We start from the raw sequence: 26,045 nt of genomic DNA, 5'->3' as shown, positions 1-26,045 counted from the left end.
TCAGAACTGCCCCCTCCATCAACTCCTTTAAGTCCAGGCTCAAAACCTATTTCTACTCCCTAGCGTTTGAGGCCCTCTGAGGGGGCGCTGTGAATTGTTCATGTATGTGCTGTTATGCTTGTGTGCCATTGTATGTTCGTTCTTAGTACCTGCACTGATGTACAGCACTTTGGTCAACTTGGGTTGTTTTTAAATGTGCTATACAAATAAACTTGACTTGACGATCTCTCTTCATCAGGTCACCTCTGCCCCAGAACAGATCCCAATGGTCCAAACATTTGAATCCCTGCCCCTGCACTAACTCCTCAGCTGCTCATTCACGTCCTATATTCCCATTCTTGCCCTCACTGGCACGTGGCACTGGGAGCAGACCAGAGATTACTACCCTGGAGGTCCCACACTTTATCCTTTTGCCTAACGCCCTGTGTTCACTCCGCAGGGTCTCACCCCTCTTCCTACCTAGGAGGGAGATAAACGGGCGGCAATGGGAAAAGCTGGTGGAGGAAGAGGTGAGGTTGTCATGTGATACAAGGAAACTTCAAAAGGGATATTGACTGTGTGAGCAAGAAAGTTGAAAAATATATAGTACAGGTACCGGCCCTTCAGCCCACAAAGTCTGTGCTGAACAGTATGGCAAGTTGAACTACTCCCCTCTGCCTGAACCTAATCCATATCCCTCCATTCCCTGCATGTGCTTATCTAAATGCCACTTCACCACTATCATATCAGTCTCCACCATTACCCCTGTCAGATATCCACCACCTCTCTGTGTCAAGAACAACACTGACCCCACATATTTCCTTTAATATTTCTGCCTCTGACCTTGAAGCTCTGCCCTCTCGTCTGGGACATTTCCACCCTTTGGAAAAGGTTTTGAATGTCTGCCCTATTTATGCCTCTTATAATTTTAAAGACTTCCATCAGGTCTCCCCCCTCAACCTCCAACATCTAGAAGGTATCACAAAAAGCTGGAGTAACTCAGCGGGTCAGGCAGCATCTCAGGAGAGAAGGAATGAATGGGTGACGTTTTGGGTCGAGACCCTTCTTCATACATCTAGAAAATGCTATCCACGATGGTAACATGGCTGATGGGATACAATGTGGTGGAGAATAATATTGGCAAATAACTTGATAAAGTGCTGATTAAAAATTGACATTCAAAGTTAAGGTTAAGGTTTTCCTGGGTCACAGAAAGCTAATCGGCAATAACATCTAGTGATTTGTCTGAGGAATGGTTAGATTAAATGATACTGTATTGTCACATGCACCTAGGCACGGTGAATTGCTTTGTTTTGCTTACAACTCGGTAAAATCACCAAGGCAGTACACCACGTTTCTGGCACCAACAAAGTCACAAAAGGTCACTGAATCGTCCTATCTTCTGCTTGCCGCTGCACCAGGCCCCAACCAGAACATCGATGGCCCATTTCCCTCCACAGATGCTGCCTGACCTGCTCAGTTTTTCCACCACACCGACAGACCCGCCCTCACAAGCATTGTTCCCCCTGTGTTCTACCTGCCTGTATCCACTGCTACTGTATCCTATGTCATGCAATGGCAGACCTGTTCCCCAGTGTTACAGTAATACAAATGTACCTTCCAGTACAATACTCCTGAGTTTGGGGCTGTGTGTGGACCTGGTTCTGGACTTGGCTGAGAAGATCAGTGGGGTTGTAAGTGATATGAGCAGAATTAGGACACTTGGACCATCAAGTCAACTCTGACATTCAATCATGGCTGATCTATCTGTCTCTCCTAACCCCATTCTCCTAACTTCTCCCCATAACCCCTCACAGCTGTACTAATCAAGAAGGGGACTGCAGTGGACCAAGAGAGTGTCTAGACGTAGCATCGGTGGGGTAGGGAGAGTTGATGGACGACCCGACTGCTGGGGGAGGGGAGGGGGGGGAGGCTGTGCAATGTCATTGCTTTAAGGCTTGGTCTTGTTCATTATCACCATTATTATTTTCTATTGTATCTTTATGCTTATTGCTGTTGCAAACAAATGGTTGATTTCTTTGAGAGAAGTTTAGATAAGCCCTGCAAGGCTAAAGACAGCCCTTCTTGCATGTCAAACATGTTTCCAATATCTGGAGAAATGTAAATTTATTACCCCATCAAAAATATTGAAGGCTGTCTCTAAAATATGGAGGCCATTAAAAATGTAGGAGTGGTAGATTTGCTACCTTACAGCGCCAGAGACCCAGGTTCGATCCTGACTATGGGTGTTCTCTGTACGGAATTTGTACGTTTTCCCCATGACCTGCGTGGGCTTTCTATGGGATCTCCGGTTTCCTCCCACACTCCGAAGACGAACAGGGTTATAGGCTAATTGGCCTGGTAAATAATTATAAATTGTCCCCAGTGTGTGTGGGATAGTGTTGGTGTGCGGGGATCACTGGTCGGTGTGGACTGTGGGCAGGAGGGCCTGTTTTCGAGCCGGATTTCTAAACTAAACTAAAGATATCCAATGTTGTGTGCTTTGTGCTACCTTTCCTTAGATTTCTTACTTGGGTGATTCATTCTTACTTTGTGATTAAAGAATCGGGGGTGGGGGGGAAGGTGGGGGCGGAATGGAGTGTGAACTATAAATAGCTTGTTGCCAAGATATGGCTGCAAGTAAACTCGGGTATAAACAACACAACTTGGTTGGTCAGTCACTCTGAAAGCTGCTGTAATAGAGGGGAGAGATTCCCATTGATGGGAGAGTGGCAGAGTCTGCATATTCCATGGTGGTCGGAGTTAAACAAATAAACACAACAATAAACACAATCTCAAATAATGACAGGGTACAAATAGGAAGAAAAGGGAAGTAATAGCTGGGGACTGCCAGAATGTGTAGCTGGTTTTTACAAAATCTCACAAAGTGCTGGAGTAACTCAGTAGTATATGAAGATAACTGCAGATGCTGGTACAAATCGAAGGTTTTTATTCACAAAATGCTGGAGTAACTCAGCAGGTCAGGCAGCATCTCGGGAGAGAAGGAATGGGTGACGTTTCGGGTCGAGACCCTTCTTCAGACTGACCCTTCTTCAGACATCAGTCTGAAGAAGGGTCTCGACTCGAAACGTCACCCATTTCTTCTCTCCCGAGATGCTGCCTGACCTGCTGAGTTACTCCAGCATTTTGGAAGTAACTCAGTAGGTCAGGCACCATCTCTGGAGAACCTGGATAGAAACGTTGTCAGTGCCAGAAACGTGGTGCATCTTTGTGCACTGCCAAGGTGAAGTCTGTGGTAGGATTTTACCGGATTTAGCTTTTAGTTCAGTTCAGAGATACAGTGCGGAAACAGGGCCTTCAGCCGAACGGGTCTGCACCGACCAGTTTACCTACATACCTGTACGTCTTTGGAGTGCGGAAGGAAGCCGAAGATCTCGGGATCGATCCCGGGTCTCCGGCGCTGCAAGTGCTGTCAGGCAGCAACTCCACCGCTGCTCCACCGTGCTGCCCTTCTGGGTGAAAACAACAATGTTGCCCCACAACAAAGATTGTATGCAACAACGAAGAATCTCACTCTACCCAGGTACATGTGACAACAAAGTATCGTTGAATCATTGTAGATGTTGTTTCAGGTCGGGATCCTTCTTCAGACCCGCTGAGTTAATCCAGCACTTAGTGTCCAGTCTGAATATAGGTCCGAAACGTCACTTCTCCAGAGGTGCTGTGTGACCTTCTGAGTTACTCCAACACTTTGTGACTTTTTTTTTGTAAACCAGCATTTTCAGTTCCTTGTTTCTGTAATGTACAACTGGTAATCGCATCAAGAAACGTTTCCTATCAGAATGCTTCACTCTGATCCCATGTAACCACCGTGCCTAAATAACAAGTATTAAATGCTGCCATTGGACTCAGAGTATCATTGAGAATTCAATTAACTTCCTGCCACTGTTCCATCCTTGTCTCAGAGGGTGGTGAATCTCTGGAATTCTGTGCCCCTGAGGGTGGTGGAGGCTGGATCATCAGACGTATTTAAGTTGGAGATGGAAAAAATATTTGAAAGTTCAGGATAAAGTTCCTGACTATCTACCCTGTTTGTGTCTCTCATAATTTTATAAACTTTGTTTAAAAGAAAAATGTCAATCACCTTCCCATTCTCCCCTTATAACACAATCCCCTCCCCGTCCAGAAAACATTAATGTGATTTTTTTTCAGCTCTGAGAAATATTGGAGGGGTAATGATAATGTTGATACATAAGTCTGAAGAAGGGTCTCGACCCGAAAAGTCACCCATTCCTTCTCTCCTGAGATGCTGCCTGACCTGCTGAGTTACGCCAGCATTTTGTGAATAATGTTGAGAAATAAGTATAGTTGAGACCAGCGGAGCCAGCCATGATCCCACTGAATGGTGGGCCGGACTTGAGGGGCTGAGTGGCCTGCTCCTGCTCCTGCTCCTGCTCCTGCTGTTGTCTCCTGCTCCTGCTGTTGTCTCCTGATCCTGCTCCTGCTCCTGCTCCTGCTCCTGCTGTTGTCTCCTGCTGATGTCTCCTGCTCCTGCTGTTGTCTCCTGCTCCTGCTGTTGTCTCCTGCTCCTGCTGTTGTCTCCTGCTGTTGTCTCCTGCTGTTGTCTCCTGCTGTTGTCTCCTGCTGTTGTCTCCTGCTGTTGTCTCCTGCTGTTGTCTCCTGCTGTTGTCTCCTGCTGTTGTCTCCTGCTCCTGCTGTTGTCTCCTGCTCCTGCTGTTGTCTCCTGCTCCTGCTGTTGTCTCCTGCTGTTGTCTCCTGCTGTTGTCTCCTGCTGTTGTCTCCTGCTGTTGTCTCCTGCTCCTGCTGTTGTCTCCTGCTCCTGCTGTTGTCTCCTGCTCCTGCTGTTGTCTCCTGCTGTTGTCTCCTGCTGTTGTCTCCTGCTGTTGTCTCCTGCTGTTGTCTCCTGCTGCTGTCTCCTGCTGTTGTCTCCTGCTGTTGTCTCCTGCTCCTGCTGTTGTCTCCTGCTCCTGCTGTTGTCTCCTGCTGTTGTCTCCTGTTGTTGTCTCCTGCTGTTGTCTCCTGCTGTTGTCTCCTGCTGCTGTCTCCTGCTGTTGTCTCCTGCTGTTGTCTCCTGCTCCTGCTGTTGTCTCCTGCTCCTGCTGTTGTCTCCTGCTGTTGTCTCCTGCTGCTGTCTCCTGCTGTTGTCTCCTGCTGTTGTCTCCTGCTCCTGCTGTTGTCTCCTGCTCCTGCTGTTGTCTCCTGCTGTTGTCTCCTGTTGTTGTCTCCTGCTGTTGTCTCCTGCTCCTGCTGTTGTCTCCTGCTGTTGTCTCCTGCTCCTGCTGTTGTCTCCTGCTCCTGCTGTTGTCTCCTGCTGTTGTCTCCTGCTGTTGTCTCCTGCTGTTGTCTCCTGCTCCTGCTGTTGTCTCCTGCTCCTGATCCTGCTCCTGCTCCTGTTCCTGCTCCTGCTGTTGTCTCCTGCTCTTGTCTCCTGCCCTTCGATATCTGGAGCAAAGATGGCTGAGAGTCACATCCAGAAGAAAGGATGAGAAGCACTCACTGTACACACGCCCCATGCTTACAGTTTTCAGCCTGAAGAAGGGTCCAGACCTGGAGACCGCCTGTCCGTTCCCTCCACTGATGCTGCCTGACCCGCTGAGTTACTTCAGCACTTCATGTTCTGCTGAGCTTGCAGTTTGTCTGGTGAGGTTGAATCACTAAATCATTGAAAGATACACCATGGATACAGACTCTTCGCCTCTCTAAGCCCACCCCAGCTATCGATCACCCGTTCTCACCAGATCCATGTTATCCCACTTCCTCAGCCACTCACCCACATACTAGGAGCAACTTACAGAGGTCGATTAAACAGGTACAAGCCCACATGTTTTAGGGATGTGGGAGGAAACTGCAGCACCCAGATGAAACCAACATGGTCACAGGGAGGACGTGCAAACTCCACACAGACAGTGCATTAATCATGTATTGTCTTTCTGCCGACTGGTTAGCGCGCAACAAAAGCTGTTCACTGTACCTCGGTACACGTGACAATAAACAACTGAATCAGACAACAGCAGGGGTCAGGATCTAATCCAGGTCTCTGGGGCTGTGAGGCAGCAATGTGTTTTAAACTGTCTGATGTGGCTGAAGATTATGACATTAAAGACTTTAATCCACTTCCATGGAAATGTTCTGGCCTGGCGTGTATTTTGTGGCATTTTTCAGTGTTTGTGTTGCCTTTTGCTGACTTACTGATTCTGCTCAGTAATCTGTCAGTGCCTGCACTAACACTGTTTACCTTTTCACCAGGACAGGTTGGAAAAATCCAAAGATGTTCTCCAGATCCATAAGGAGCAAGCAAGTCACAGTCAGAGCCAACAAGTAGCAAAGATTTATAAAGTCAAGGTACGATTTCTTACACCAGGTTTAGTTTTGAAGTGACCAATGCACTGTTGAACTTACAGGTAGTTCAGTTCAGAGATAGAGCGGGGAAACAGGCCCTTCGGCCCACCGAGTCCACGCCGACCAGCGATCCCCGCACACTGACACAGTCCTGCACACACAAGGGGCAATTTACAATTTTACTGGCCAATTAATCTACAGATTTGTACGTCTCTGGAATGTGGCAGGAAACCGGAGCTCCCTGAGAGAACACACGCAGGTCGTGGGGAGAATGCACAAACTCTGTACAGACAGCACCCATAGTCAGGATTGAACCCGGGTCTCTGTTGCTGTGAGGCAGCAGCTCGACCGCTGCTCCACCATGCTGGTCCTGTTGAAGTGTACATCATTTTCACAGGGCTTGATGGTAAGGATATCGTTTTGCCTGTCCTACCCCCCCCCCCCCCCCCCCCCCCTCCTGGATGCACCAATATATTTCCCTCCACTTATATTCCTTCCTCTGGTTTCACAATTTGCAACTCTTCAATACTTTTGTCTCATTCCATCAGTTTTTTTCAGGGGTGGGAACTGCTTTACGTCCTCGTTGTCCACCCTGGTTAGTTCTACAGAACTGGCAAAATTTGCAGTAATGCATCAACTACGGTATTCTGAAGCACCAATTGCCAATTTTGATTGTTGTCGTTGACATACGAAAGAAGACGTTGTTTTCATCTCTGGACCCTAATGTCCTGGATAGAGTGGATATTGAGAGGATGTTTCTACTAGTGGGAGAGTCTAGAATCCCTCATTGCCTCAGAATTAAAGGCCATACCTTTGGAAAGATGAGGAGGAATTTGTTTAGTCAGAGAAAGGTGAATCTATGGAATTCATTGCCACAGAAGGCCATGGAGGCCGTGTCAATGGATATTTTTAAGCTGGAGATTGACAGATTCTTGAGTAGTACAGATGCCAGGGGTTATGGGGGGGAGGCAAGAGAATGGGGAAAGATAGATCAGCCGCGGTTGAATGGCAGAATACACTTGATGGGCTGAATGGCCTAAGTCTGCTCCTACAACTTATGAACTTTGTCCAATCATCTGCCTATCAGAAAACCTCCCTCGCCTGTGTTCAACTATTACCTGCCATGCTTTGTCCTGCCCCTCCTCTCTTTGGTGCCTTGGTAACAGCAATGTTTATTCCCAGTGAAATGTATTGATCCATCTCTACACCATTGAGGGCATTGTACTTTGTCCAAGGGATTGATGCGCTACAATGGTGAGAACTATATTCTGCACTCGGTATCTTCTCCTTTGCTCTATCTATTGTACTTGAGTTTGAACTGATTGTATCTATGTATGCTATATTGGGTCTGTTTGGATAGCATACAAAATAAGCTTTCCACTGTATCTTGGTACAGGTGACAATAATAGACCCAAAGCTAACCCAGTCTGATGGGCTGGAGTCACGTGTGGACCAGACAGGGCACAGAAGGCAGATTCCTTCCCAGTCCAGTAAGCTGGGTGTCAATGATAATTCAGGGAAATATAGGAGCAGGAGTAGACCATTCAGTACAGTAAGCCGTTGATTTAACGGACCTCTATAACAAATTTTGGTCCTAGCGGGCTGACTTTGATGCAGACCAAGTTTGTTGTTTCAAGGAATGACGAATAGGTGGATGGAACGAATGCTGTTTTTGATGCATTTTAGTTTAGTTTCGAGATACAGCATTGAAACACTGAGTCAACGATCCCCATACACACTCCACCCGACACACCAGGGACAATTGACAGTGCGTAGGATAGAACAGTCGCAGTGGTTCTCTCTCCTCCACAGTGTGAACACAAAGACATAGTGACAGCATGGGGCTCTCCCAGGTGCTGCGATCCCCCACACCACAACCTTCACCCCACCCTCCCCACACTCAGCCGCAAGGATGTGTGGGCCTGCAGCCCAACTGTGTGGGAGCCACCAGCAGATCCCTGCCCCACAGCACCAGTGACCCGGGCCTGACTCTGAGCACTACGGCACACCAGCTCTGCCCCACACACTGGGGACAGTTCGGTGTGTGGTATAGAACCAGTGGGCCGGGGCACCTGGAGGAAACCCACACGGCCTCAAGCAGCTCCCCGGGACTGGATCAGATCCGGGCCTGGAGCAGCGGCACCACCAGTGACCCACTGAACTCCCACAACCCGCAGAAGCCACCAAACCCCAAACCTGCACGTCTCCGCCAAGCGGGAGGAGACCCGAGCACCCGGAGCAAACCCACACTGTCACAGGAAGCACCCAGGATTGAACTCTGGTCTCTGGCGCTGTAAGGTAGCAACCACTGCGATGCCACTGGGCCATCCTTCAGCATTGTGTGTCCTTCACTGTTTATTGTGGAGTGAATGTTTATCGGCTGTACTATAGACAATAGACATTAGACAATAGACAATAGGCGCAGGAGGAGGCCATTCGGCCCTTCGAGCCAGCACCACCATTCAATGTGATCATGACTGATCGTTCTCAATCAGTACCCCGTTCCTGCCTTCTCCCCATACCCCCTGACTCCACTATCCTTTAGAGCTGTATCTAGCTCTCTCTTGAATGCATTCAGAGAATTGGCCTCCACTGCCTTCTGAGGCAGAGAATTCCACAGATTTACAACTCTCTGACTGAAAAAGGTTTTCCTCATCTCCGTTCTAAATGGCCTACCCCTTATTTTTAAACTGTGGCCCCTGGTTCTGGACTCCCCCAACATTGGGAACATGTTTCCTGCCTCTAATGTGTCCAACCCCTTAATAATCATAAGTTTCGTTAAGATCCCCTCTCATCCTTCTAAATTCCAATGTATACAAGCCTAGTCGCTCCAGTCTTTCAACATACCGGGAATTAACAGACGCTGCACGCCCTCAATAGCAAGAATATGAAGTACTGTTCAAATTAAACCCCTCATTCGGTATGAGTGGACAATTAGTAATAACGGACACCATCTCCCCCTGTGGTCGGTTACAGCGAGGGTTTACTGTATAACTGAGATATCTAATATATCTGGTATTGTATATCAGATCCGTGTGGATGGCCTGCAACACAAAGCCTTTCACTGTACACGGTGTCAATAATAAACCTAAACCACTGAGCGTGCTGTTTCTCAACAGGAGAAGGGTCGACTGCTGAAGGAGCAGGTCGAGATCGATCTTTCCAGCGTCTACCGATTCCTGGACGTGAGGAAGCGGGAGCTGGAGGTGAAGATCGATGAAGAGGTGGGCAAGACGGTTCAGCCCTTGCAAGAGGACCTGGCGATGATCTGCCAGGAAGCCTGCACGATCGAGCGAACCATCCGGGATGTACAGCTGCAACTGAGCTACGGGGAGCCCCAGGAGATGCTTCAGGTAAGAAGCAGCAGGCAGCCCACGCGTGTGGAACATGCAATGGACCTTCACCATTCTTCTTAATTATTTCACATTTCTGGTACATAATTTCTGCCAGTTGATAAAAGAGCTTGCATCAAAATGGTGCTTTTTTGGCCTTGAGACACTCTTGGTGCACCTCTGCACAAAAGAGGTATCCAGGCCCGTATAGATCACCCATGATGATATTGAATGTGTGGGGTAGGTTTGAGGGCCGAGTGGCCAACTCCGACTGTTATTTTCTTGTGCTCGTGGCGAGAGGATTTGAGAATAGGAGCAGGGAGGTCTTGCTTCGACTGTTTCCAAGGACATTCCCAGTAATGCGAGAGTCTAGAACCAGAGGGAACAGCCTCGGGATAAAAGGATGTACCTTTAAAATGGAGTTGGAGGATTTGTTTTAGCCAGAGGGTGGTGAGTCTGTGGAAATTGGCAAAAAAGTCTGTAGAGGCCAAGGCATTGGTTATTTTTAAGGCAGAAAATTATAGGTTATTGATTAAGTAGAGCGTTATTGATTACAATTAGATAGCAGTAGAATGGGGTTGAGAGGGAAAAATAGATCACCTATGATTGATTGGCAGACCAGACTCAATGGGCTGAATGGCCTAATTCTGCTCCTGTGTCTTATGGTCTTATGTACAGTCCTGGTAAGATTGCACATTGAGTATTGTGTACATTTTTTATCTCCTTGTCTAACGAAGGGTGTTCTTGCCATGGAGGGAGTTCAGTGAAGCTTTCCTGATCCCTGAGGTGGCAGGACTGATGAATGAAGGCTTAATTTCTTGACAGTTTAGAAGGATGAGAGAGGACCTCACAGAAACCTGCAGAATTCACAGGTGTACCATACACAGGCACAGAGTGTATATTTCAGAGTCTCTTGCCTAGAGTAGGTGAATCGAGGACCAGATGAACTAGGTTTACGGTGAAGGGGAAAAGATTTAGTAGAAATTTGAGGGGTCATTTTTCACACAAAGGGTAGTTGGTGTATGGACCGAGCTGCCAGAGGAGGTAGTTAAGGCTGGGACTATCCCAACGTTTGCAGAAACAGTTAGACAGGTGCAATGGATAGGACAGGGTCCTTTTCGGAATGGCAGGCAGTGACTAGTGGGGTACCGCAAGGCTCAGTGCTGGGACCCCAGTTATTTACTGTGTATATTAATGATTTGGACGAGGGAATTGAATGCAACATCTCTAAGTTTGCGGATTACACGAAGCTGGGTGGCAGTGTTAGCTGCGAGGAGGATGCTAGGAGGCTGCAGAGTGACTTGGATAGATTAGGCGAGTGGGCAAATGCATGGCAGATGCAATATAATGTGGATAAATGTGAGGTTATCCACTTTGGCGGCAAGAACAGGAAAGCAGAGTATTACCTGAATGGTGACCGATTGGGAGAAGGGGAGATGCAACGGGACCTGGGTGTCATGGTGCACCAGTCATTGAAAGCAAGCATGCAGGTGCAGCAGGCAGTGAAGAAAGCGAATGGTATGTTGGCATTCATTGCAAGAGGATTTGAGTTTAGGAGCAGGGAGGTTCTGCTGCAGTTGTACTGGGCCTTGGTGAGACCGCACCTGGAGTATTGTGTGCAGTTTTGGTCTCCTAACCTGAGGAAAGACGTTCTTGCCTTAGAGGGAGTACAGAGAAGGTTCACCAGATTGATCCCTGGGATGGCGGGACTTACATATGAGGAAAGACTGGATAGACTGGGCTTGTAATCGCTGGAATTTAGAAGACTGAGGGGGGATGTTATAGAAACATATAAAATTCTTAAGGGGTTGGAGAGGCTAGATGCAGGAAGATTGTTCCCGATGTTGGGGGAGTCCAGAACCAGGGGTCACAGCTTAAGGATAAGGGGGAAGTCTTTTAGGACCGAGATGAGAAAAAAAATCTTCACACAGAGAGTGGTGAGTCTGTGGAATTCTCTGCCACAGAAGGAAGTTGAGGCCAGTTCATTGGCTATATTAAAGAGGGAGTTAGATGTGGCCCTTTTTGCTAAAGGGATCAGGGGGTATGGAGAGAAGGCAGGTACGGGCTACTGAGCTGAATGATCAGCCATGATCATATTGAATGGCGGTGCAGGCTCGAAGGGCCGAATGGCCTACTCCTGCACCTATTTTCTATGTTTCTATGACAGGCTTGGGGGGTTATGGACCAAACACAGGCAGGTGGGAGTAGTGTCGCTGGGACATGCTGGCCGGTTTGGGCAAGCACATTGTATCACTCTATGACTCTACTTTTATCAGGACTGGAAAGGTTAGATACAGGAAGGATATTTCTGAAATCTAGAAGCCAGTATAAAGATAAGGTGTGATGTGTTTAAGACTGAGATGAGGCAGGTTTTTTCTCCCAAGACCGTAGTGAGTCTGTCGAGTTATCTAACGCAGGATGGAGTTGCAACAAAATCATTACATTTGTTCATCGAGGATTTCTGTATTTTCTCTGAGTTAGTAGAATCAGTGGATGTGGGGCAAATACTGAAACTGGGAAAGTCAGTGATCCCCCCTTTATCATATTGAATGGTGGGATCAGTTTTGAAGGGTCAAATGACCTATTCCTGCTCCTATATTTCTATGAATTATAATCTACCTTGCTGGACTGGGCAGGAATCTACCGTCCACATCCAGTCTAGTCTACACATAATAATAATAATAATAATAATATTCATTTATTGTCATTGCAACGAGTACAACGAAATTAAAAAATAGCCAATCCTGACGGTGCGTACAAACATATATGCAATAAATGCAAAAACAAATAAATACATAAATACAATTAAATACAATTATATTAAGTACAAGATTTTTTAACGGTGTTGCCTAGTGCAAAGGTAGTGTTCAGTTCTCGTATGGCCCTGGGGTAAAAACTGTTCTTAAGTCTGTTTGTTCGGGATTTGATCGACCTGAAACGTCGACCAGAGGGCAGATGAACAAACAGACGGTGGCCGGGGTGGGATGGATCTTTTATTATTTTGCCTGCTCTACTGAGGCAGCGTAGGCTGAACAGGTGCTCCAGGGAGGGCAGTGAGCAGCCGATGATCTTCTGGGCCGTCGTGATGACCCTCTGAAGGGCCTTCCTGTCCTTTTCTGAGCAGCTGGCATACCATGTGGTTATACAGTATGCCAGCACACTCTCGATGGAGCAGCGATAGAAGGACAACATGAGCTTCTCCTGCAGGTTGGTTTTCCTGAGGATCCTCAGGAAGTGGAGTCTCTGCTGTGCCTTCTTTACTGTGGTGATGGTGTTGGTAGACCAGGTAAGATCCTCTGCGATGTGCATACCCAGGAACCTGAAAGCTGGTACCCTTTCCACACAGACCCCATTGATGTAGAGTGGGTCGTAATCTACACTGGTTTTTCTAAAGTCAATTATAAGTTCCTTTGTTTTGGAGGAGTTCAGGACCAGATTGTTCACTGAACACCATGCTGCCAGCCTTTGGATTTCATCCCTATAGGCTGTCTCATCTCCTTCTGAGAAGAGTCCAACCACAGTCGTGTCATCCGCGAACTTGATGATGGTGTTGGTGGGATGGGTGGGGGCGCAGTCGTGAGTGTAGAGGGAGTAAAGGATGGGGCTCAACACACAGCCCTGTGGTGAGCCGGTGCTCAGTGTAATGGTGGAGGAGAGGTGAGGGCCTATTTTGACGGTCTGGGGGCGGTTGGTCAGGAAGTCCTTGATCCATTGGCAGATGGTTTGGGAAAATCCCAGGTCAGAAAGTTTGGTGACCAGTCTGCTCGGGATGACCGTGTTAAAGGCAGAGCTGAAGTCGAGGAAGAGCATCCTCACATAGCTCCCCTGGTGTTCAAGGTGGGTCAGTGCAGTGTGAAGAGCAGTGTCGATGGCATCCCCTGTAGACCTATTTGCTCTGTAGGCAAACTGGTGTGGGTCGAAGGTGGGTGGGAGGCTGGCTTTGATGTGTTGCAGGACCAGTCTCTCGAAGCACTTTGTGATGACCGGTGTGAGTGCTACCGGACGGTAGTCGTTAAGACCGCTGATGACAGACTTTTTCGGCAGTGGGATGATTATGGCGGACTTCAGGCAGGGAGGGATGGTGGATTTTAAAAGGGACAGGTTGAAGATTTTTGTGAAGACCTCAGATAATTGGTCTGCACATTCCCTCAGCACTCTGCCCGTCACACCATCGGGGCCTGCAGCTTTCCTGGGATTCACTGCTCTGAGCACGCGCTTAACATCATACTCCTGCACAGTGAAGGTGTTGCTGTCAGGTGCTGGAGAGGGTGTTATGTCTGCCACTGTAGCTTTCACCTCGAAACGAGCAAAGAAACAGTTAAGTTCCTCTGCCAGCGAGGCGTCGCCGTCGGCAGTCGTGCGGTTGCTGGTCTTGTAGTTGGTGATGTGCTGGATGCCTTGCCATACCCGCCGTGGGTCATTGTTGGAAAAGTGGTCCTCAATCTTCCTCTTGTATGACACTTTGGCATCCTTGATGCCTCTCTTCAGGTTGGTTCTAGCAGCACTGTATAGAGCTCTATCACTAGACCTGAAGGCGGTGTTACGGTCCTTGAGGAGAGACCTGACATCCTTTGTCATCCAGGGTTTTTGATTGGGGTACAACCGGATGCGTTTGTCGACGGTGACATTGTCAACACAGTTTTGGATGTAGCAAAGTACAGTTGATGTGTACTCCTCCAAGTCCTGATCCTCAAAAATATCCCAGTTGGTCCTTTCGAAGCAATCCTGCAGCTGCGAGGAAGCTCCTTCAGGCCATGTCTTAACAGTCTTTATGGTGACTGGAGCTTTCCTCCTGAGTGGGGTGTATGCTGGAGTTAGGAATATGGACAGGTGATCTGACTGCCCCAGGTGTGGTAGTGGTGCTGACCTGAAACCCTTCTTAATATTTGAGTAAACCTTGTCTAGTGTGTTTTTCCCCCTGGTAGCACATCTTATGTGTTGTTCAAGTTTCGGGAGAACTGACTTTAGGACTTCAGCCCATCACATTGAACCAGAGACCCAGGTTCGATCCTGACTACGGGTGCTATCTGTACAAGGTGTGTATGTTCTCCCTGTGAACGCGTAGGTTTTTCCCGGATTCCTGTCACATTCCAAAGATGTGCAGGTTTGTAGGTTAATTGACTTCTGAAATGGTCACTAGTGTGTAGCATAGAACAAGTGTATGGTTGATTGTTAGTCGGCAATGACCTTGTGGGCCGGAGGGTCTGATTCCATGCTATATCTCTAAACATTGGTTTAGGATCATGTGTTCCGGGATACAGTGGAAAGCTTTGTTTTGGATGCTATCCTCACAGATCAGATATATACAATCAAGTCAAACTCAAGTACAATAGGTGGAGCAAAAGGGAAGATAAAGGGCACAGGATTTAATCATCAGTTCCATAGACAAAGTCCACTGTTCACTGAACAGTCGAGGTGAATCGGACGGTGCCTAGCTTCTGGAGGTTCCTTTTAAATAAGGAAATAACCCAAGGAATTGTGGAGTTAAAAGACTAAAGGGATAGGTGGTCTATGCCAGTGTAAAAAATCATGCTCCTATATTGGCTAATAGCTAATTAAATATTGTCACGTTTAATTTGCAAGACTGAGGTCCGGAGTGCAACACCCATTAATCTATTTTATTTTAATGAAGGAGCAGCAATTCTTATTTATAGATGGAATATTTGTCTTCCCTTAACTAAATTCCCTCATCATTCTGAGGTCCACTTTGACAGCTTCTCTGCACCTGAGCCATGACTCACTATTCACTCCCCCCCTCTTTCCTCACCTTCCCATCACTCAAAACAATCTTGCTCCGTTTTGTTTCTGTCATCCCTCGGAAGAAGAATCCTACCACAATTTTTTTTATTTGTGTCGTAAAGTGCTCAGTTTATTTTATTTTAGTTTAGAGATGCAGTGTGGAACTGGGCCTTTCCACCCACCGATTCTACGTCAACCAACAATCACCCCTAAACGAGTTCTTTCCGCCCACTAGGGATAATTTACAGAAGCCATTTAACCTGCCAACCTGCACATCTTTGAGAAGTGGAAGGAAACTGGAGCAATCGGAGAACAAACACATGGTCACAGGGAGAACATATAAACACATGGTCACAGGGAGAACATATAAACACATGGTCACAGGGAGAACATATAAACACATGGTCACAGGGAGAACATATAAACACATGGTCACGGGGAGAACATATAAACACATGGTTACAGGGAGAACATATAAACACATGGTCACAGGGAGAACATATAAACACATGGTCACAGGGAGAACATATAAACACATGGTCACAGGGAGAACATATAAACACATGGTCACAGGGAGAACATATAAACACATGGTCACAGGGAGAACATATAAACACATGGTCACAGGGAGAACATATAACACATGGTCACAGGGAGAACATATAAACACATGGTCACAGGGAGAACATATAAACACATGGTCACAGGGAGAACATATAAACACATGGTCACAGGGAGAACATATAAACACATGGTCACAGGGAGAACATATAAACACATGGTCACAGGGAGAACATATAAACACATGGTCACAGGGAGAACATATAAACACATGGTCACAGGGAGAACATATAAACACATGGTCACAGGGAGAACATATAAACACATGGTCACAGGGAGAACATATAAACACATGGTCACAGGGAGAACATATAAACACATGGTCACAGGGAGAACATATAAACACATGGTCACAGGGAGAACATATAAACTGCACCCATAGCAATGGGACATCCATTGCACCCAACATATAGGCAGCACCCATAGTCAGGATCAAACCCAGTCTCTGGCCCTGTAAGGCAGAAAATCTACCACTGCGCCATTGTGCTGCCCTTAATTGAATGCGCCATCCTTAATTTTATTTGAATGAACTGATCGGATCATGAGAATTTAAACCTTTTTAATTTTTTTTACTTTTTAGGACATCAAGCAGTTGTTGGACAGGTACGTGGCTGCATCGGTTTTCTGTATGTGGCTGATTAGTTCACCGTTGGGAGCTGTGCAGGGCGTTCACAGCCCTGAGAGAGCCAGGAATTCTTTGCTTCACTCTTCCCTGAGTGAGTTGGTCCCATCGCAGGTCACAGTCCCAGTTATTGTTCGGCAGGCACTTGTAGGGAAGCGGACTTATTGACAATAGACAATAGGTGCAGGAGGAGGCCATTCGGCCCTTCGAGCCAGCACCGCCATTCAATGTGATCATGGCTGATCATTCTCAGTGCGCAGGGCTCCCGTTTCTGCTCGCTTCCCATGAACCATGGCTCTGCAGCACATGTAAAGTAATCTAAGAACATTTGTAAATATAAAGGTCCGGAGAATTATTTTTTTAAAAGCAGCTAGAAAGATAAAGGTCCAGGGAATAAAAAACGCTGGACGAAGAGTCTCAACTCAAAACATCACCTATCCGTTTTTTCCAGAGATACTGCCCGACCTGCTGAGTCACTCCAGCACGCTGTCCTTTTCTCTACACCAGCATCTGCAGTTCCTTGTTTCTACATAAAGTCATCCACTCTTGTACTCCAAGGAATAGTGTCCCAGCCTGCTCAACCTCTGCCTATAGCTGAGGCCCCAGAGTCCTGTCAACATCTTGGTAAAACTTCTCTGCACACTTTCCGGCTTGACAACATCTTTCCAACAACTTGGTGTCCAAAACTGAACACAATACTCTTAATGTGGCCTCACCAACACCTTGCACAACTGCAACATGACCTCCCAACTTCTCTACTCAATACTCTGAGTGTGACTCCACTTGATAGCTCTTTTAAACATTGTTGTGTCTATCCATGTGTAAGATGGACAGGTACAGCTTAGGCCAATATTTATTCCTTTGCCATCACCATTATCACACGTGGTGGGACCTCACTCTAAATAATTTGGTTGCTTGACTTCCTCGGGGAACTGGGAAATGACTGCAGTCTGACAATATAAATAAAATTGTTGGCTGCAGGGTGCATTTCAAAGCCTTTCTCGTTTTACTTTCAATGGGCACAGTAAGCAGCCCAGGGCTGCCTGAAGTTACATCGAGAGAGAGGGAAGTCATAGAGAGAGATGGCCCACTGCTGGTTCCAGGGCTCAGATTGCAGAAGGTTGTGGGGAAATGTGGGTATCTGAGCCTTTGCAAAGCTTCCTTCACGTGCACAAGCTTCCAATCCTACGTTCCAGATGCAAACAGGAATTCATCGCACCAACGGACTTTCCCACCGACCTCCACACTGACTCCATCATCACACCTTTCCGTTACGTTAAAATCTGGGATGAGCTGAAAGCACTTGTGCCAGGTACGTGATCCTGCTTTTTGGAGAGTTGGGATGGAGGGAAAGGGGGTGGTAAGAGGTGGGGGGGGGCGGGCGGTGCAGGGAGACTGAGGGTTCGGGATGTTCTGCTCCATTACATGGGGGCTATATTGCACGATGACTCAGTGGTCCCACACGTGCCTCTTAGAAGGTTGCAAATCCCACTGCAGAAACTTGACCACTGTAGCAACTTTGTACTGGTGATGAAGGGAGTTTGAGTTTAGTTTATTGTCAAGTGTACCAAGCGAGGCACAATGAAAAGCTGTTTTAACGTGCCAACCAGTCAACGGAAAGACAATATGTGATTACAGTCAAGCCATCCACAGTGGACAGACACATTATAAAACGAATAACGTGAATAATGTTTAGTGCAAGTTAAATCCAGTAAAGTCCAATGTGGATGGGGAACCAATCACGCTTTGTCCTGGATTACAAAATATAAAACAGAAAAGGTTGGAAATAATCAGCAGGCCAAGCAGCATTTAGACAGAGAAACAGAGCGTTAATATCTCAGGTCATAGATCATTGATCACAGAACTTAAAACAGTACAGCACAGGAACAGGCCCTTTGGCCTAACTTGCCCACACTGACCAACATGCCCCATCCACTCTAGTCCCACCTGCCCTCGCTTGGCCCATAGCCCTGTAAGCCTATCCTAGCCATGTACCTGTCCAAATGACTTTTAAACATTCTGGTAGTACCTGCCTCAATTACCTTCTCCGGCAGCTTGTTCCATATACCCACCACCCTTTGTGTAAAATAAAAGAGTTACCCCTCAGGTTCCTATTACCTTTCCCCCTCCCCCACCTTAAACCTATGTCGTCTGGTTCTCGATTCCCCTACTCTTGGCAAAGATTGAATTTACCCGATATATTCCCCTCATGATCTTGTGCACCTCCATAAGATCACCCCTCATGCTCCTGCGATCCAAGGAATAAAGTCCTAGCCTGCTTGACATTTCCCTATAGCTAAGGCCCCTGACCCTTGGCAACATCCTTGTAAATCATCTATGCACCCTTTCCAGCTTGACAACATCTTTCCTGCAACATGGTGACTAAAACTGAACACAGTACACGAAATGTGGCCTCACCAATGTCTTATACAACTGGAACATGTCCTCCCATCGTCTCTACTCAATACTCTGATTGATGAAGGCCAACGTTCCAAAAGCCGTTTTGACCACCCTATGTACCTGAGACGCCACTTTCAAAGAACAATTTACCTGTACTCCTAAATCCCTCTGTTCTACAGCACCTCCCAAGAGCCCTGCCTACTGTGTGGGTCCTGCCCATGATAGACTTCTCAAAATGCAATACCTCACATTTCTCTACATTAAATTCCAGAAATCATTCCTCAGCCCACCTGGCCATCCGATCAAGATCCTGCTGCAATTTGTGACAACTATCTTCACCTTCTTCAACACCATCCACTTTTGTGTCATCTGCACACTTGCTAATCATGTGTAGGAAGGAAATGCAAATGCTGGTTTAAACCAAAGATAGACAAAAAAAGCTGGAGTAACTCAGCAGGACAGGCAGCATCTCTGGAGAGAAGGAATGGGTGACGTTTTGGGTTGAGACCCTACTTCATCCTTCTCGATCATCAGGCATCCTTCTCTCCAGAGATGCTGCCTGTCCCGCTGGGTTACTACAGCTTTTTGTGTCTATCTTCACTTGCTAATCGTGCCTTGCACATTCTCATCAAGATTATTGATGGAGATGACAAAACAGCAATGGGCCCAGCACCAAACCCTGAGGCACCCACTAGTCACGGGCCTCCGGTCCGTAAAGCAACCTTCCACCATCGCCCTCTGCTTCCTTCCATGAAGCCAACTGTGTGAGCCCCACAGTGGAGAACAATCTCCACTGACCGACTGTTTCATGCCTTTCAGTCCGGGAGTCCCTGAAGCTGAACGCCAGGACAGCTCACCCCCGGCTGCTCCTGTCCGAGGACCTGCGCAGTGTGGTGGACGGCGAGAAGCGGCGGGAGTGCTCGCTCTCACCCCAGCGCTTCAACTACTGGCTGTGCGTGCTGGCCGACAGCGGCTTCAAGTCGGGGCGGCACTACTGGGACGTGGAGCTGGGGGGCAACCAGGCCTGGGTGCTGGGGGTGGCCAGCGAGTTGGCCGACCGGCTGATCACCGGGCCGCTGGTGCCGCAGGACGGCTACTGGGTGCTGGAGATGGTCAACGGCAACCTGGTCAACCTGGGAGGCCCTGGGCCCCGGAGCCTCCCCCTCCGACACAAGCCGCAAACAGTCCGCGTCTACCTGGACTACGAGGAGGGGCACCTGGCCTTCTACGATGCCGACAGCCTGTGCCACCTCTACACCCTGCACCACAAGTTCACACAGACACTCCTCCCTCTCTTCAACCCCCACAACAAGAAGGAAGGCAGTAGTGGCCCACTCAGGCTGGCCCCCTGGCACTCACCCTGGGAGGGTGTCCACAGGGCTGGTCTCAAGGAGCAGCGGCCCACTCAGGCTGGCCCCCTGACACTGACACTCACCCTGGGAGGGTGTCCGCAGGGCTGGTCCAACCTGGGATGGATAATCCCAAGGCTTTTCCTGTTCACTCTTGCCCCTTGGTTTGAAGCATTAAAGGTAATAAGGGCGGCAGAATGGTGCAGGTGGTAGATCCACTGCCTCACGGTGTGGATAAAGCATGTTGGGCGCTGTGTGGTGCTTGCAGATAGATGCCCCTCCAGCATCACCTGTGCAAACTATTGTACGGTGATAACTGCTTTAAAAAGCTTTCACGGGTGTAGGGGGGTTTAACGAGCGTGTGGATCCAAGGTCCAGTTTGATATTGCTGTGAGCACAAATATTCGCACTTTGTTGTTTTGTGGGGGATGAGTTGTTCAGGCGGGGAGAATGGTTTTTATGAAGTTAAATAAAGTTTGAATGCCAAATGACGTGATGTGTCTTTCTGCATCCACCCACATCCCCCTGATGGCTACAATGCTGAAACCTCCAGTCTTACACTGCTCAGCCTTTCATCGAAGCTGGAACAAAACAACACAGCAACAGGTCTTGAAAGTCTGAAGAATGGTCTCGACCCGAAACGTCATCCATTCCTTCCATCCAGAGATGCTGCCTGTCCCACTGAGTTGCTACAGCAATAGACAATAAACAATAGGTGCAGGAATAGGCCATTTGGCCCTTCAAGCCAGCACCGCTATTCAATGTGATCATGGCTGATCATCCACAATCAGTACCCCGTTCCTGCCCTCGCCCCATACCCCCTGACCCCACTATCATTAAGAACTCCATCTAACTCTCTCTTGAAAGCATCCAGAGAATTGGCCTCCACTGCCTTCTGAGGCAGAGAATTCCACAGATTTACAACTCTGAGTGAAAACGTTTTTCATTTTGCATCTATCTTCAGTGTAAACCACCAACAGGCCCTTCGGTTCATCGTGTCTGTGCCGATGAGGATCTAATCTGTACATCTTCCTGCACCTCGTCTATATCCCCTCAAATCTCTAACTGTTTATTTGCCTTTTGAAATGTGTGCTAAGTGTTGCTGTTGTATTTGCTTCCATCGCTTCCCCTGACAGTGTGCTCCAGGCACCTAATGCTCTCTTGTGTAAAAATATATATTCTGAGAACTCCACTCCGCTAAACAAGACTCAGGAACAGCTCCTTCCCATCTGGTATTCTCAATGGTCTTGCCGTAAGCTAGAGTACAGTCTGATTCTGCTCTACCCCATTGCAGACATTGCACTTTGTCTCTGAAACTGTTGTGCTACAGTGTTGAAAGCTGTCGTCTGCAGTCTGTATCTTTTCCCTCACTCCACCTATTGTAGCTGAGTTTGGATTGGTTGTGTTTATGTATAGTGTTATCTGATTTTGAATGGATAGCTGCAAAACAAACCTTTTCACTGCAGTACATGTGACAGTAATAAACCAAAACCAAAATCTAAAACTTACCACAGAAAACTCCTTTAAACTTCTCTCCTCTCACCTTAAAGCTATGGTGTCTACCCCAAGAACATACAATCGAACAGCACAGGAAAAGGACCTTTAACCCACAATATCGGTGCTGAACATAATACCAAATGAGCTAATCTCCACTGCCTACACATGATCCATATCCCTCCATCCCCTGCATATCCATGTGCCAATCTAAAACTCTCTTAAGTACTGCTATATTCACTGGAATTTAAAAGGATGAGAGTGGATCTTATAAAAACATAGAAAATGTTTAAGGGATTGGACAGGCTAGATGCAGGAAAAATGTTCCCGATGTTGGGGGAGTCTAGAACCAGCGGTCACAGTTTAAGAATAAGGGTGGGCCATTTAGGACTGAAATAAGGAAAAGCATTTTCACCCAGAAAGTTGTGAATCTGTGAAATTCTCTGCCACAGAAGGCAGTGGAGGCCAATTCACAGGATGTATTCAAGAGAGAGTTAGACATAGCTCTACAGGCTAACGGAATATGGGATATGGGGAGAAAGCAGGAATGGGCTACTGATTCTGGATATTCTGATTCTCCCTCAATAGAAAGAATGGCCTTCCTCAAATTAGGAGACCAGGTGCGGTCTCACCAGGGCCCTGCACAACTGCAGTAGGACCTCCGTGCTCCTATACTCAATTCCTTTCGCTATGAAGGCCAACATGCCATTAGCTTTCTTCACTGCCTTTTGTACCTGCATGCTTACTTTCAGTGACTGATGTACAAGGACCCTAGGTCTTGTTGCAACTCCCCTTTTCCCAATCTGACACCATTCAGATAATAATCTGCCTTCCTGTTCTTGCCACCAAAGTGGATAACCTCACATATATCCACATTATACTGCATCTGCCATGCATCTGTCCACTTACCCAACCTGTCCAAGTCACCCTGCAGCCTCATAGCATCCTCCTCGCAGCTCACCCTGCCACCCAGCTTCGTGTTTCCACAAACTCGGAGGTGTTATATTTAATTCCTTTGTCTAAATCAGAGTCCTCCAAACCTTTCAGCATGAGGGCCACATTATATATTTGGCACATTTTTGCGGGCCGTAGGAAAAAATAAAGAAGTGAGTTTTATAAATGTAATGAGTTTAGTTTAGACTAGGTTATGCTGCAGGAACTCAGCGGGTCAGGCAGCATCATGATGCTGAGTTACTCCAGCATCTTGTGTCTATCTTTAGCATAAACAAGCACCTGCAGTTCTTTTTTACTTTATCATTCTGGTAAACCTCCTCTGCACCCTTTCTAAAGCCTCCACATGCCTTCTGTAATGGGACAACCAGAACTGCTTGCAATACTCCACGCCGATCATCAATCACCGCTTATCCTAGGTTCATATCCGACACAATTGGGATATTTATGGAAGCCAATTAACCTGCAAACCTGCCCGCCTTTAGAATGTGGGAGGAAACTGGAGCACCCGGAGAAAGCTCACGCGGTCACGGGGAGAACGTACAAACTCCCTACAGACTGCACCTGTAGCCACGATCAAACCCGGGTCCCTGGCGCTAGACTCGATGGGCCGAAAGACCTGTTTCCGCACTGTATCTCTCAAGTCTACTGCTGCACCACTCTGGAATTCACAGAGGCCAATTATTCTACACACCTGCACACCTTTGGATGTGAGAGGAAACCTATGTGACAACATTCCACCCAGATAGCTCCCAAGGTCAGGATCAAACCCAGGTCTCTAATACTGTGAGGCAGCAGCTTGATCAGCTGCAACACACTGTGGAAGCAAAGTCTGAAAGGCACTTCAATAAAGGGGTAAAAAGTTATGGGCATAGGCAGGAATGTGGAATTAAGCTTACAAGCACATCAGCCGTGATCAGTTTGAATTGAGTCGAGTTTATTGTCATATGCACAAGTATAGTGAGGTATAGCTTGCATCACTTACACTCAGACAACACACTAAATCATAAATCATAGATAATCTACACACATTCCACATGACAGTTAAAAGAAAGCAAAAAAATCAAGGCATTAATGCAAAACACAATTAGAAAAACAACTCCATGGGAGAACAATTATTGTCTGTGGTGTTCCATTGTGGAGGTCTGGTTAGGTCAGTTAAAGAGCCTGATGGTTGTGGAACAGTACCTGTTCCTGAATCTACTGGTGTGGGACTTCAGGCATCTGTACCTCCTGCCTGATGGTAGCATCTTTGTTAGATGTGTTGCTTGGAGGGCAGGGCTGTGCCCATGATGGACTGGCCTGACTCCACCACTCTCTGCTGTGCCTTGCGTTCCTGTGGATTGTAATTGCCGGACCAGGCCACGATGCAATCTTTTGTATCCTGATTCACTGTACCTCGGTGAACTGAACGGAACTGCACTGAGGAGAATTTCTACAGTGCATATATATACGTTTTGATACAAGGAACTAAATTTACCGGACCCTGGAGAAAAACACACAGTGCTGGAGTAGCCTAGTGGGTCAGGCAGCATATGTAGATCGAGTGGATAGATGGATGATGCTTCGGGTTGGGAATGATGAAGAGTCCCGATCCAAAACATCACCTCTCTCTTTCCTCCACAGGTGCTGCCTGACCTGCTGAGTTACTCCACATTTTGAGTTTTGTATAGGTTTGTCAGAGTATTTGGTGACATGCTGAATCTCTTTAAATCTCAAGGAAATGTCACTGCTTTCATCTGCGTGCTGGGCTTTTGTAAAGTTCAGTGGGCCGAGCAGCCTATCTGTCCCGAATCTCTCGAGGCCCAAGGGGAGTCTGGCCTTAATGTGCACTGGGTATTGATGGAACAATGCAAACACAGATTCACATACACACACACAATGATACAACTCCTTCATTGAACACTTGCACTCGGTCCATCAAAGCCTTCTGGATCTCCCTGTCACTAACCATTTTAACTCCCCTTCCCATTCCAAACCTGACCTCGACCCGAAACATCATCTATTCCTTTTCTCCAGAGATGCCACCTGACCCGATGAGTTACTCCAGCATTTTGTGTCTGTCTTCAATCCAAAACTGACCTTTCCATCTGGGGTCTCCTCCATTGCCAGAGTGGGGCAATTTGCAAACTGGAGGAGTAGCTCCTCATATTCCATTTTGATAGCTTAAAACCCAACAATATGAACATTAAATTCTCCAGTTTTAAGTACCCTCCCGCCCCCCATGCCCCCTCAATTTCCAGTGACCCCACTCCCAGTGTGCATCCATTGCTTCCACCATCCTGACCCACATTTCCCCCTCTCCCCTTCCATCCTCTCTGGCTTTACATTTCACTCATTTTCCCTGACACCCTTTTGTCTACTTTTTATCTCTTGCCTTTGTCCACCCATCTGCCAATCTATCCCCACTCACCTGTATCCACCTATCACTTGCCAGGCCTTGCCCTGTCCCCACCTCTCTCTTAGTTCAGCTTTCTCCCCCCCCCCCCAACAGTAATGTCGGAAGAAAGATCCCGACCCAAAACATCTGCCTGAGTTCCTCCAGCACTTTGTATTTCACTCCAGCTTGTGTCTCCAGTGATTTACTGAATCTATACCAATCCTTTACACGAATCTCATTGTATTCTCCCCAACTTGCCTCGACTCCAGCAAACACTCGCACTACATTTTAAGTGGTTTATTTTTCCCCTTCAGGGATTTTTTTCCCCAAATAGAGGTGATTCGGTACATGGACAAATACTCTTGAATGTCTACACGTGCACAGTAGCGAGCATATTGACCAGTTGCATCACGGCCTGGTTCGGCAACTCGAACGCCCGGGAATGAAGGAGATTACAAAAAGTGTCAGACACTGCCCAGTCCCAGTCCCCCTCCCTGCCATGGAAGGTGATTCTGCCTCAAAAAGGCAGCCAGCATCATCGAGCACCCACACCACCCTGGCTACGCTCTTATTTCCCTCCTGCCATCGGAAGAAGTTAATTATGGGTGTCTGAAAACTGCAAACGTCCAGGTTCAGGAGAAGCTGCTTCCCAACAAACACGAGGCGATTGATCGACACGACGAATGTAAACAGAAATCTGATCTACCCGCTGCCGTGGCTGCACTCAGGACTTCAGGCCTTGTTGTTTTTGTTTTGTACTATATTCAGGCTATTTTCAATTGAAGCTTTTTGTTCTGTACAATGGGGTCTAGCGAGTACTGTTTATATAATCTGTTGTGCTGCTGCTGCCAAGTAAG

The 26,045-nt window shown here is 47.4% G+C and overlaps 1 protein-coding gene and 1 pseudogene across 2 annotated transcripts in view; both read left to right on the top strand.

Annotated features, from left to right (window-relative positions):
* Positions 1 to 25,971, top strand: part of LOC144602561 (E3 ubiquitin-protein ligase TRIM39-like) — a 42,402-nt gene extending 16,431 nt beyond the window's left edge. Inside the window, exons 3-8 of the mRNA XM_078415690.1 lie at positions 6,208 to 6,303; positions 9,420 to 9,653; positions 16,573 to 16,595; positions 17,811 to 17,926; positions 19,834 to 20,543; positions 25,819 to 25,971. Coding sequence (XP_078271816.1) covers positions 6,208 to 6,303; positions 9,420 to 9,653; positions 16,573 to 16,595; positions 17,811 to 17,926; positions 19,834 to 20,543; positions 25,819 to 25,971 — 1,332 coding nt within the window. The remainder of the gene's footprint in view (positions 1 to 6,207; positions 6,304 to 9,419; positions 9,654 to 16,572; positions 16,596 to 17,810; positions 17,927 to 19,833; positions 20,544 to 25,818) is intronic.
* Positions 1 to 26,045, top strand: part of LOC144603231 (class I histocompatibility antigen, F10 alpha chain-like) — a 1,654,937-nt pseudogene that overhangs the window by 838,344 nt on the left and 790,548 nt on the right. The gene's annotated exons all lie outside the window — the stretch shown is intronic.

The sequence above is a fragment of the Rhinoraja longicauda genome, chromosome 19 (genome assembly GCF_053455715.1).
Source record: "Rhinoraja longicauda isolate Sanriku21f chromosome 19, sRhiLon1.1, whole genome shotgun sequence".
Taxonomy (NCBI): domain Eukaryota; kingdom Metazoa; phylum Chordata; class Chondrichthyes; order Rajiformes; family Arhynchobatidae; genus Rhinoraja; species Rhinoraja longicauda.
This window is presented reverse-complemented; position numbering and strand designations above follow the sequence as displayed.